This window comes from Bos indicus, chromosome 5 (genome assembly GCF_029378745.1).
Source record: "Bos indicus isolate NIAB-ARS_2022 breed Sahiwal x Tharparkar chromosome 5, NIAB-ARS_B.indTharparkar_mat_pri_1.0, whole genome shotgun sequence".
Taxonomy (NCBI): domain Eukaryota; kingdom Metazoa; phylum Chordata; class Mammalia; order Artiodactyla; family Bovidae; genus Bos; species Bos indicus.
In genome coordinates this window covers 43,695,101-43,709,312 of record NC_091764.1, presented here as the reverse complement: position 1 = coordinate 43,709,312, position 14,212 = coordinate 43,695,101, and the positions used below count along the sequence as shown (strand labels likewise).

Below are 14,212 nucleotides of genomic sequence, written 5' to 3'. Positions count from 1 at the left end.
TCAAACTGTGGTGCTGGAGAAGACTCTTGAGAATCCCTTGAACTGCAAGGAAATCAAACCAGTCAATCCTAAAGGAAATCAACTCTGAATATTCATTGGAAGGACTGATGCTGAAGCTGAAACTCCAATACTTTGGCCACATGATGTGAAGAGCCGACTCACTGGAAAAGATGCTGATGCTGGGAAAGATTGAGGGCAGGAGGAGAAGGGGATAACAGAGGATGAGATGGTTGGAGGGCATCTCTGACTCAATGGATGTGAATCTGAGCAAACTCCAGGAGATTGTGAAGGACAGAGAAGCCTGGTGTGCTGCAATCCATGGGGTTTCAAAGACTTGAACATGACTTAGTGACTAAACAAAGAGTACCTCCCTGGCAGCCATTCCTGACCAGGCTGTGGGCACTATCTTAAAAATCAGTGTCCTCCACAGTGTGATAAGAATGGGGGACTAAACATAGCTCAGAATCTAAGAATGAATCAGATATGATCAAGAACTATGTTCTCTTACAGTCTCTTTGTATTTTTGCTGTTTGCTTTAGAATTAACCTGCTGGCCGACCAGGTCACCAAAGTAACTCTGGGCCGGTTACACTTCAGCGAAACCACAGCAAATAACATGAGAAAGAAGGGGAAGCCAAACCCTGACCAGAGGTACTGGTGTGGTGTGTATGCCTTTGCTGGGGCGTGGGGGGGCGCGGTGGGGGCGGGTAGCTGGTTATGCTACCTGACAGCCCAGGGCCCCCAGAGGCCCCTCTGATCCTCTTGGCCTTCCTCAGCTGCCCTCCTCCCTACTCTGACTCTGCTGTTGCCGCATTTCATTTACCCTTAGACATCGTCCTTCTTCCATCCCCACACCCTGCTATGCCTCCTCTCCTGCCCAGCCTCTGGGCGGCTTGTTTTCATTGTCCCCGTGATCCTTCTGCAGGGGTCCCCAACCACCCGGATCTAATGCCTGATGATTTGGGATGGAGCTGATGTAACAATAATAGAAATAAAGTGCACGATAAATGTAATGCACTTGAATCTTCCTGAAACCATGTCCCTTCCACCCCAGTCCGTGGAAAAATTGTCTTCCATGAAATGGCCCTTTGTGCCAAGAAGGTTGGAGACAGCTGCATTTAGAGGGACCATGTGTTCATGTCTTGTGACGGGCTGAGGGCTGAGGATTGATGGCATTTCTCGAATTCTGTGTGCTGGTCACTACTTTAATGCCCTGAGCTCCAAAGCTCTGCTGTAGCCTTTTTTGATTGAAAATACATTTACATTAATGATTTACACCTGTGATTCTCAGAATGTGCTCCCAGGACCGGCAGAGATGGTATCACCTGGACACTTATTAGAGATGCAAGTTGTTGGGACTCACTAAAAACCTACCTGATCAAAAACTTGGGGTGAGGTCCAGCAGTCTATATTTTAACAAGCCCCCCTCCAAGTGATTTGATGCATGCTCAAGTTTAGGAACCACTGATTTTAGAACAAAGGTTTTGGAGTTGGAGGGAATTGAGTTTGACTATTTGATACTGCCATTTACTAGCTGGGTGACCTTACACATGGAACTTAACCTCCCTGAGATTCATTTTCCTATTCTGTAAAAACGGTTCAATACCCATATCCTTCTCCAATAAGGTTGTTTTGGGGTTCTAAATGAAATAATGTAGACAAACTGCTTAGCCCAGCACATGGCTCATTTTGAGCACTCAGTGGATGATAGCTAATTATTATCATAATTGTAACAGTTATTACTATTATTGACGTACTTTAGTTACAGGGGAAAAGTTGTACTCCCTAAGGATTGGAGACTGTTTAGAGTGCTACAGAAGAAGTTGGCCAAGTTTTTTTTTTTAATGCAATTCTTAAAGTAAATGCTTTTCTGGTAGGGATAGTTTATATTTCGACTTTCAAGAAATGGTCTAATAAGGACCTACTGTATAGCACAGGGAACTGTATTCAATACTCTGTAGTGATCTCTGAGAAAAGAATCTAAAAAAGAGTGGACATATATATAAGAGATTCACTTTCCTGTATAGCAGAAGCTAACTTCAATAAAAAGTTTTAAAAACTCATTATGCTTCTTTAAAAAAGAAGAAGAAATGGTCTAATCTTTAAAATGTCTCATCAGTGGTACACATGAAGAAGCAGTTAAAATAGTGAGGAAGATCGCCTTGATAACAATCGGAAGAGAGGGTTCTGGTTTTTGACTGAAGTCATGACTGGAGGCTATGAAAGGTGCAGGTTACATGACGAAGAGCAGATCAGGATGGGAAGGAACCTGTGCGTCTGAGCGAGCCCTGCCAAGTCATCTCCCACTCCGCCCCCCCCCCACCCCCGCCTTATGGAGTAGGATGTGTGGCTTGGCTGGCTCTGAACAAAGGCACCTCTAAGGTGACTTTTTGTAAGGAAATGGCAACCCACTCCAGTGTTCTTGCCTGGAGAATCCCAGGGACGGAGGAGCCTGGTGGGCTGCCATCTCTGGGGTCTCACAGAGTCAGACATGACTGAAGCAACTTAGCACTTAGCAGTGTGTGTAAGCAGTGCTGTGCTGAGGGCCCCGGGATGCAGCAGGGTAAGGTCTGCACTAGGCCAGCACTGATGGGCCAAGCCCAGTATGCCCAGTGATGGCTGTTGTGGGTGTGCAAAACAGCACACTCATCCCTCAAGCTGAGTTAAAGGCAGACCCAGAACAACAGTGAGTGAACCAACTCCTCTGTGATTTCACAAGAGGGGCAACTTAGAGTGGAAGAGAAAAATTTTGAATATGTAAACCCGGTAAATTCTCTGTTAATTCATCAATTTCATGGCAGAAACTGTGTCTCTTGTTTCCTGATGTGTTGGCATTCGTCTGCTGTTTCTGAACTAGATACTTCATGTTGGTGGTTGGACTGTATGCTGCTAACCAAGACCAGTTCTACCTGTTGTCTGCCCACATCTCTGAACGGATCATTGTAAGGGTAAGTGCGGTTCTTTGACTTTTCAGGATCCCATGTTTTTTTTTTTTTTCCCTGTAAGTAGACTTTACATGTTCAGTGGAATGCATGAAGTATGCAGCTTCTCAATTGCCAGTGATGACAAAGATAATGATAGTAATAGCAGATACTGTGATTTTAGTTTTTACATTGTGGTTCTCAACCAGAACTTTTGTTTCCCATGGGTCATTTGGCAATGTCTGCAAACATTTTTGGTTGTTACAACTGGGGGTGCTACTGGCATTTAGTGGGTTAAGGCCAGGGATGCTGCTCAACACGTTACGATGCCCAGGACAGCCCCCACAACAGAGTTACTCCTCCTCAAATGTCAGTAGTGCCGTAGTTGAGAAGCCCTGGTTTTTACTGTATGTTATAGGCACTGGGCTACATAATTTCTGTGTGACATCATTCTACATTGTTTCACGTTTACATTACATTCTTTACACCCAGAGGAACTTAAGAGTTCTTAAGAGGGGCTTAAGAGGGAGAGAAAGTCATCCATGAGCACAAAGCTAGTAAGTAAATGAAGGAGGCTGGGTTACAACCCAGTTCCCTCTGACCCCAAAGCCCACAGGGTGGGGGAATAGGCAGGAAGGCATCCCATGCCCCAGACTGATCGGTGACCCCAGGACTTCTAGGCTGCTGCCCAGAGCAGAGTAATGGCTCAGCACATTTTGCTGAATGAATGATTGGTCACAGCTCTGGACGGGAGTCTTGGCAGCCACCAAAACATGAAGCTATTGGCAGCTGCAGCTGCAGCTGTGTGAGGCCAGGCTGGCCAGCACAGAGAATGCCAGGGCCATGAGGGAACAGGTAACCACAGGCCTGGCAGCCCTGGGAGGGGCTGTTTGGTGATGGGTCTTTGAAGTGGCACAGGGAGACGTGCACACTCCAGTGGGGAAACTAGTTTACACTGGGGCACGCCCACTGACCTGGCTGTTAAACTTAGGCCTGGGGACAAGAGCTGCCCATTTGGGGAAGTGAGTCTTCCACAGCTTGCCTTGAGCTGTTCTCAAACAAAGGGCCCTCTGTGTAATTCTTTTAGTCAATAAAAAATAACAAGCCATCTATTAGTGGAACTCTTGAAACGACATCTCAGAGTTTTATTGGAAGCAAAGTAATGATGGAAATGAAGTAAAACACTGGTGTGTCCAGATGTCCCTGGGTGAGGCCGGCTGTGTGCCCGCCAGCACACATACCCAGACTGTGTTTCTGTGGGGCCTGATCTAAGCTTCGGCAAAACAGCTTCCTCTGGGGCAAAGGAAGGTGGGGCCCCTTCTTAGGTCATGAGCCAAGAGCAGAGGTTCCGGCCCATACCTCAGCCAGGGTTGGGGTGGTCTTTGACACCTCACCTGCTGTCATCTGGGATTGCTTCGGTGTGCTAATAAATGTGATTTAAAATCAAGTCTGGAAACCTAGGTTGCTTATTTTTTCTGATTCCTCACAGGAAGGAACAAATACAGGCAATGCCTTTCTTTTTAACATTAGGGTAGATCGGATACCATGAAACTGCTGCTTTGAGTGGTGAAATTCATGCTTAAGTCAGGCAGTCTCTAGTCACCTGCGTACTTTAAATAATTTACCTGGTGTTGAGATTTCTCCATTTCCTGCTGACAGCCCCTGCAAAGCTCTGCTTAGGCTGCTGTGCAAGTCTCCACAGCAGCAATGTGAGAGGGGAACATGGCCGGACATGCTGTTCTCAGAACTCTCTGTTAATGGGCTCTTTCTCGTACCCAAAGTTCAATGAGAATTTAACTTGTAATGATGACCCTAAGAAGTCCAAAGTTTCTGCAATTCGTGTTAAGTGTGACTATTGAAAAAATTATGCTTAGTATAGATTGGATGTCATATTATTCATTAAGTTTTTATTTTTTAAAAATGGATGTGTTCCACATTCAATGGCTTTCTTCTAGCCATAATTTTTGGTTAAAGTGAATACCCTATTCTATATGTATGCTGGGTAACACAAGGGTTACCCTAACAACAATGAGAAAAAAAACGATAGCAATAATATCTCTCCCTCACACTGGAAATATCTTACTGAGATTATTTTGTTCTAACCCCAAATGCAGAGTGAAAATGAATGCAGACTTTTGCATTTATTTAAGCATATAATATTTAAACCAACTAAGAGAAAAACTGAATTTAAGAAATGGCATTATTGTTTGAATCAGTGAGTTTTAGAGAGCACGTTTCCTGCCCCTGAGATTCTAGAGGGTACTAAACAGTTATATGTACCATGGGTTGAGCAGAGGGCAGACCAGCCTACATTTTACAAAAAAGCCAGATATGCCCTCTTGGGCCAAAGCCTGGATCTGTTAGTTCGAGTTCTAGGATGAAGAAAGAGAAATGTGACAAAGATAAGACCTGACCACATTATATGGAGACCTGCAAATTGCACTTAGCAAATCCAGATTCATTTTGAGAACTGAGTCATTTTTCTCCATAGCAGAAATTAACATAAGGGTGAATGTATGGAGGAAGGTTGGGCTTCCCAGGTGGCTCAGATGGTAAAGAATCCACCCGCAATGCAGGAGACCTGAGTTTGATCCCTGGGTTGGGAAGATCCTCTGGAGGAGGGCATGACAACCCACTCCAGTATTCTTGCCTGCTGAATCCCCATGGACAGAGGAGCCTGGTGGGCTACAGTCACTGGTGTCACAGAGCTGGACACGACTGAGTGACTAAGCACAACACACACAGCTTGAAGACTGCAGTAGATGAATTTCAGGCCTCAAGGGGGAGTTCAGGAGACCAAGCTTGTCAGAATTCTCCGAGGAGAGAGAAACAGGGGCAGGATCCAGCAATTGTTCATCCAGATTGTCAATCAAAACAGCTTTGGAAAGATATTTTGGTCCCATACTGTAAACTGACCAATTTAATGGAAATTAAAGCTCACTCCAAAGAACAGATTTGTTTCCCAGCTCTTTGTTTTGGGGAACATCCCCCGGCAGAGCTCCTTCGGATTCTCCTTGTTAATGGCTAGACTTTCCTTCAGCTCCATTCTTCTCCTAAAACACATAATTAAACCTGGTTGGTAGGGCTATGTTGCGAGCAGGAGGGATGATCAGTTTTGTCTTCCTTTCAAAGACATGCCAGGGTTTCCTAGTTTTGAAAACCATTAATTTATTCCAGCTTATTTTTCCAGAAGAATAGAAATGGGAAGGTCCCCCCAAATTCTCTTTTATTGCTCTGCAACCAAAGTACCATGGGGTGGGAAACCCACAACCGGAATGGGGAAAGACAAGGGAAAGAACGCAGATGCAAAGATGGGGAGGGATGAGGGGAGAGCAGAGCCACTCCAGGTGCCATCTCTGTTTTCCCTGGCCCTTGCCCATTTCTGACCACAAACCTCCCTCCCCTTCCCCTACACACTTGAGCTGCACACACACACACACACACACACACGCACACACACACACACACACACACACCTCTTCTGAAGTTCAGCTGAATTTTTATTTACCCAAAGGAATCAGTGGGTAGAGCAATGTCTGTCTCACTGTGCAGTTGGAGTTCAACAGAACAGCCTACTAACTATAGAAGGGGTAACTCATGAGCCCTTTCATAGTTGTATGGAACTAGTGTATGACATAAAGAAGTTGTTCCTAAACTATGTTAAGAATAAGAATCCCCCGGAGAGCTGGTGGAAACACAGATGCCTGGGTCCCACCTCCACAATTTTTGGTTCAGTAGGTTGGAGATGTCTGAGAATATGCACTTCTTTTTTTCTAATTTATCTTTTAAAATTTATTTTTAATTTTACAATTGCTTTACAATATTGTGTCGGTTTCTTCTGGACAACTATGTGAATCAGCCATAAGTATACATATTTATACTTATGTATGTACTTCTTCTTCAGCCTCCCTCTCACCTCCCACCCCATCCCACCCTTCTAGGTTGTCACAGAGCACCGGGTTGAGCTCCCTGTGTTGTAAAGTAACTTCCTGCTCACTTCAGTTCAGTTCAGTCACTCAGTCATGTCTGATTCTTTGTGAGCCCATGGACTGCAGCATGCCAGGCCTCCCTGTCCATCATCAACTCCTGGAATTTACTCAAACTCATGTCCATTGAGTCGGTGATGCCATCCAACCATCTCATCCTCTGTCATCCCCTTCTCCTCCTGCCTTCCATCTTTCCCAGCATTAGGGTCTTTTCTAAAGAGTCAGTTCTTTGCATCAGGTGGCCAAAGTATTGGAGTTTCAGCTTCAGCATCAGTCCTTCCAATGAATATTCAGGACTGATTTCCTTTAGAAGATTGACTGGTTAGGTCTCCTTGCTGTCCAAGGGACTCTCACTAGCTTCCCACTAGCAATCTATTTTACATACGGTAATGTATATGTTTCAGTGCTACTCTCTCAAGATTATGCATTTCTAACAAGCTTCCAGGAGATGCTGCTACTGCTGGCCTGTGGACCACACATTGAGTAGCCCTGGTAGATCGCATCTCTAGGCCCATTTTCAATTAGTCTTTTCAAAAGGTACAAGAACGAGTTTCTTGCCTTCCTCAGCTTAAGCTTTCCTATTATGCTCTTTGGCTGCTCTTTAGAAGCCCAAACTGATAAAGCAAAGAAATCCAGCTTTCCTTTCCAAACTTTGCTACTAGTGATGGTTCCTGTTCCAAGCATCTGCAGGGGGCGCCATTTCCACTGTATTCTCTGTGAACGGAGCTCCCTCGGAATTGTGTAGCTCTGCAGATGCTACTGAGGGGACAGATTGATTGATTACAGGTTAAATGGTGCTTACTATGCACAGCAGATTGTATTGAGCATAAATTTGAGACCATTCATCCTCATTTTTACAAAGTGTTCATGCACACATGATTTCAATTAACTCCCGCAACCCCATAAGATAGGTAAAGACATTATTATCTGTATGTGCCAGAGGAGAAAACTGGTAGAGAAAGGTTAAGTAAGTCTCCCAAAGTCACACAGCCAGTTTGTGTCACAATATAGAGTAAAATGTTCAGGTCACCCCTAAATATGTAAGGCTGTGGCAAATAAAAGTATTCTATAAACTTTATTTTGGCATTTGAGAGCAATCAACCACTATTGGGTCACATCTGAGCACAAATTCGTGATCCCAGAATGTTTTTCTGTGGTTCCATTTCAGTTTGCTTTGATACATTAACACTCCTGTTACTAGAGAAGGGAAATAAGTTCACAGATTTTATAATAACATTTTCCATTAGTAAAGAGTCTGCCTGCAATGCAGAAGACCCAGGTTTGATCCCTGGGTCAGGAACAATCCCCAGGGAAGGAAATGGCTACCCATCTCCAGTATTTGTACCTGGAGAATTCCATGGACAGAGGAGCCTGGCAGGCTACAGTCCATGGGGTCGCCAAGAGTCGGACACAACTGAACACAAACACATTACTGAGGAGGAATCCTCTTCAAGGCTCTGTATTTTAAACCTTGTAGATCTATGGACCATCCAAAATGATCTGAATATGTTTTAGGAATTTGAGTTTTCATCTGATGAAAGCCAAGTGAGATTCTTGTAATTGTCCCCCCAAAATTGAACCTACTTATATCTGCTGTTCCAGTACTATCAAGTTACCAACAGGATCATAATTATCCCAGAGCTCATTAAGAAAAAGAAAATCCATCACTGTCCTGTTTTGTTTCCTTGAAGTGGCTCATTATGTTCATAGCAGAGGAAAATACATCAGCATTTTATATGGCATACCTTTGGATTTAGTTGACTGCTCACTATAAAAGGATTTGAGTCAAAGCCAAATTGCCATTCACAACCAAGGAGGCTCTGGGGACCTTACAGAAAAGCTCTTTGTTCAAGTGAATTCACACAAAATACTGTTCAAAGTGGTTGCTGTATATTCTTTCCCTGCTTTTGCCTACGTGGTGTCAATGGTTGAGTCTTCCAAGCAGATCAGGGTTCAGACAGGTGGGAATGAAACTGGAAGTAGAAGACACCTAAATTTCCTAACTGAACCCAAATTTAGCAATAAACTTTGAGATTTCTTTTCATTATTATTTGTAAACTAGTAACACACGACTATGGTAAAAACATTCAAATAACACCAAGAGAGTAGGTAGAGAAGGATAGGTCATAATTTTAAAAACGTTAATTTTGTTGTGAGGATTTTGATGGATTCATTGATTCCCTACTCAGAGATATGTGGAAATATGGGACTTTCCTTGTGGTCCAGTGGCTAGGACTCCACGCTCCCACTGCAGAGGGCCCAGGGTTCAATCCCCAGTCAGAGAACTAGAGTCCACATGCCACAGCGGAAGATCCCGAATGCCACAACTAAGACCCAGTGCAGCCAGATATATAAACAAATAGTTTTTGAAAAGATATGTGGAAATATGGTCACTGGCTACAGGGAAATGGGGCAGAGGGAAAGCAGTACAGTAGAAAATTATTTGGCAAAAAATTTTTATATAACAATAAAACCTCCAAAACTTTCTCTAGTCTGATAGATCCACTTGGATTTTCCTGGAAGACTGCATTCAGCCAGGGCTGCTTCTATGCAATACCACACAAAAGTCAAAGTTAGAATCATTATTTCATCATCAAAGGAAGTATAATGGCAACTCTAGAACTTACTAGATTTGTGACCTTGGGAAATAGGCTTATTCTTTTAGAGTCTCAATATAGTAAAAGGAAGATAATGGTCTTATCTCATGGAATTGGGATGTGGATTAGCACTCAGCAAACGTAGCTGTTACAATGCTTCCTTCAGTATCATCTGTGCTTAGGGAATAGCTGAGGAGAAGGAAATGGCAACCCACTCCAGTATTCTTGCCTGGAGGATGCCAGGAACGGGGGAGCCTGGTGGGCTGCTGTCTATGGGGTCGCACAGAGTCAGACATGACTGAAGCGACTTAGCAGCAGCAGCAGCAGAAGTATATTAATTATGCTTGTATTGTCATTTGCTTGTCAACTGTATATGAAATCATAAACATGAAGGTGATTTGAAACTATAAAAGGGCTAGCTAAATGCTAAAATTATCTGAGCTTTAATAAACTTGTAATATTTTCTGACATAATATTCTGGTTTTAAATCATTATTATTATTCTCCCTAAAAAGATACTCATTTTGAGGTTTTTTCCTTCTTCTTTATCATCCACCTACTATAACTGACACGTTTTTAGTTCCATGTAGAGACCGGATGTTGCAAACCATGACATGCTGAGCTCCTGCTGGTAGAGGCAGGGGCGGGGGTCTGTGGAGGATACAGAGCATTTAAAGGAGACTTCCTTGTTCTCCTGGGCCGCAATTATTAGAATATGTCAGAATGTCCCATCTGACAAATGATTCTCAAGTGAAAGACTTAGCTAACATTCCGCTTTCCTTTGAGGAATAAAGCAATCATTTGTTCCTATGTCCATAACTTTAATTGTAATGTATTTATGTATTTTTTTTTCTAGGCCTCCAACCCTGGGCAATTTGAAAATGACATTGATGCATTATGGCAGCGAGGACAAGTTCCAGAGTCTGTCGTTTGTCACGGTCGAGTGGGCATAAACACAGATGCACCGGACGAAGCCCTGGTTGTCTGTGGCAACATGAAAGTGATGGGGACGATTATGCATCCCTCTGACAGCCGGGCAAAGCAGAACGTCCAGGAGGTGAGCAGGGGGCAGGCCTCAGACACCTCCTCTGACACCCGAGTCAGGAGTTCTGGGCTCTCCTGGCCTCTGACATGCTGGACACGGGGCATCTCTCCACGTCACCTGCTGGCATGAGATAAACATGGCACTTAACAGTTATGAGCATTGGAGTCATTAGGTGTCTCTGCTGAAACTATAATGCAGTTCCTACCCGAGAGAATGCATTTACCTCCCAGGAGTCGTGGGCCATGACAGCATGACACTGGCTTCACAAGCAAGAAGTTTCCACAGGCTGCTGCTTTTCTGTTGTCAACCACTGGAGCTTGCCTTTCCTTTCCATCTCCACACTTCCATCTCCCTGTTCGTCTTTGGAGCACTGTCTTAGGTCCGTTCTTGCTCATATTTCTCCTGGGCCTCTCCACCTTCTTCCTCCTAGAGTCCCTCGTACCAGGCCTGCCAGCCACTGTCTTCCCTGCTCAGCATCCTTCTGAGAACACTTAGAGAAACTTCACCTCCTCATTCAGGCAACCCCATCATCCCCGGTTTCCAGGTCAAGACATTTTCCCTCTGTAATGAGGCATGCATGCCTTATAAAAATCAGAAATCAGGCCTTGAAAGCAGGAGACTACTTGTTCACTTTGGGCTTGCCTGGATAAAAATGCCTAACCTCACTGAAATGCCAGTGTCTTTATCCATAAGGTAGAGATGATGCTTCTCTGCCTAACCCCACTGAATCTTTTATAATTTTTAACCTGTGGAGAAAATAAGTACTGAATCATCTTGGAAAGTCTCAAATGCTATGAAGACCTAAGGGGTCGGATGAAAATGCCAGGTCATTCCAACCTTAATTCTGCTGCCCTTTCACTGCTTCTGCCCTCTCCCCACCTTCTCACACATACTGTGTCTCCTGTAAACAATTTTGAGGCAGTGGCAGAATGGTGTTTTTAAATCTCCTTTCTGTATTCTTTCTCAGTTAATAGGAGACTTAATTTGTAAATCACTGGCCATGCTACCAGACTGCATTCCTTTCCCAGTGCAGATCTGCACTGGTTTTTCTAAACTAGCCAAGGAATGTCCTTGTTGGCTGAGAGAATCCCAGAGAAAGGCTGTAATTGTAGACTTTTATACTGATTGCAAAGTTGCGGTTCATGTTAGAAGAGCTGTGACCTACTAGCCAGATGGGAACTCTCCGGGTTGGGAGGTTCTCATATACATTTCCAGATACCAGCCTTAGATACCATGCTTCTGCCTTTTAAAAAGAGATGAACTGTCTGTGCTTCAGATCACACCAACTCAAACTCATCCTTGCAACTGGTTCTACAATCCCCCACCAGGTCTTATCTAAATGTAAGCAGAAGATGACAAGTGGGGAGAGTCCTCCATAATCCCTCCTGCTACCATTTACCAAATGTCGTCATCGAATGATGTTCCTTGGTTTGAAGAAAATGTATTGTCTTAAAATAACAAGGTTCCCTGGAACTTCTCAAATCCGTCTAGGAAGCTTCTCCATACACTGCAGTGTCATCCAATCAAGGCTCTAGATGAGAAATTCCTGTGTCCCCTTCCTGCCCAGAGCAGTAGGAGGGAAGAAAAAAAAGCAAATCCCTGATTAGAAGGCTAGTTTGAGCCCTGATTCTGGTACCTACTTGCTCAGGAACTTTGGCCCAGACATGCTTTATGCCTCTGTTTATTATTCTGTGAGTGGGGAATACCTATATTCATTTCACTCACATTAAAGGATTTTTTCTAAGCTCATATATGGGAAACATTTTTTAGATGTATACAGCTAAGCAGATATAAATGGATATTACTATTATTGATATAAAAATGCAAGTTACATACATAATTCATCCATTATTTCACATTAATATTTTTGTCTTTCGTAAGTCTATCCACACTTATAAAATGCACGTCTCTAGAAATCTTGTCTATCTCATTCGCCATTTATTACAGACAAGAGAGATGATGGTAATGTTGATGACGGTGCTGACAGATACGTGAACTTCATCTTCACCTCTCCCTGACTCAGTTTTCCCAACTTTTAAAAAGAAGGCCATTCTTTCAAACATGCCAGGAAGTGAAGCTTGGTTGATCTGATTGCAAGCATAGGACAGCAGGCTTTTTCCCATTCTTTAAGGAGGCGTGATAACCAGAGCTGGCTTCTGGATTAACTGCTGTGGAACAACTGCTGTGGCTACACCTGTGCCTGGCATTGTGATGGGAGGACAAATGTTAGCTGCTGAGTGCCCGGCTGTGTCTCCTCGCTCCAGGCAGCGGGGAGAGGGCTTTGCAGATAATAAGCACACAAGCACCCTGTGTGGAGAGGCCTGGAGGAGATTTCTTGGACTTAGGTGGACTCACGTCCAAGACACAGAGACGATAAAGCAGATGTGACTAAAACCTACAAAACAGAAGCTCTGGAAAATGAGATCGGCCTCTGTGAAGAGCAGTTTCACTTACGTAGACATGGTATTTACCGAGGCGATAGTAACCTGGAAAAGAAACGCAGCTTTTACAATGGAAACTGAGCACAATTAGGGCGGAAAGGGTATGATGAGAACCAAAGGGGCATGAAGAACAGCAATGTCAATGCAAAAAAAAATTAAAAAAAAAAAATAAAGAAGTTGAACGTTGAATGCGTCAGTCAAATTCTGTGGTAAAGGCTGAAAATAAGGCAGCAAAGGACTAAACAAGAAAAGCCAGGAAAAAAAAAGTCAGTTAAGGTGAAATGGTCTAGACCATTTCAGTTGGTCTAGAACAATGGTCTAGACCATTTCTCCCAATTGCACCAGCAGTGTGCTAGTTAAAGACAAAAGTGTGATGAGCTCAAGAAAGCCAAACATGTGAAGTCTCCCTTTAGGGCCATGAGCCAAATCAGAAGTTCAGGGTGAGCTGGTGCCATTCAAGCTGCTCCTGATGGGAGACTGATAGTCTGGGCTGTGGGCCATGTGTAATGAGATCCCCCTCCCTAAACAGACTGGAGTCCACAGTCTGTGATGTCTTCTCTGCGGTACAATGCTTGAGTTAATGGTATGGAAACCTTGACTGTGAGATAGCATGACAGAGACAACCATTTGCATTCACAGTCAAAACTTTCCAAAACTACTGTGGGCAAGATCAGATGCCCAGATTCACTCACTAGGCTCTCACTCAACACACACCGGTGAGCAAGGCATGGGGTTGAATGGTGGCCTTGGTACAGTTTCTAGCAGAGGATTCCAAAGAGGCACAGCCCTTGTCTCTAGGGGTTTCCCGGGGCCAACTGTACATACCACAGGGAACATGCAACTCAAGATGTTTATATTTAGCTTTGGAAGGTCTACAATCCAGCATTAGAAGTCACAAGAGCATTTTCTTAGATAAAGATTGTTCTAGAAGGTGTTTAGCTCCCCAAGTCAACCCTTAAAATTTTCTTTGGCCAAAAATCTGTCTGAAATACAATGGTAGTAGTCCTAGTGAATCTAATTGCTATGTCTGGGAATATGTCTTAAAGGAAAACGAAGTCAAGAATCCCACTTAGACAGCAGGAGTTATTTTCCCTCTGTGTAGCCTGGACTGTTGGCATGAGGGCACGTTCTCTTCTGGGTTCCCTCTGCAACAAAGAGACTGGCACTGCCTCCGCTTTGCTCTCTGATGGGCCATCATGCAGGAAGCAAGGGGATAATGAGAAG

At 43.9% G+C, this 14,212-nt stretch overlaps 1 protein-coding gene across 1 annotated transcript in view; it reads left to right on the top strand.

Moving 5' to 3' along the window:
- The window catches only part of MYRFL (myelin regulatory factor like), a 126,028-nt gene that overhangs the window by 64,332 nt on the left and 47,484 nt on the right, over positions 1-14,212 (top strand). The window contains exons 9-11 of the mRNA XM_019960812.2: positions 540-650; positions 2,857-2,947; positions 10,359-10,559. Coding sequence (XP_019816371.2) covers positions 540-650; positions 2,857-2,947; positions 10,359-10,559 — 403 coding nt within the window. The remainder of the gene's footprint in view (positions 1-539; positions 651-2,856; positions 2,948-10,358; positions 10,560-14,212) is intronic.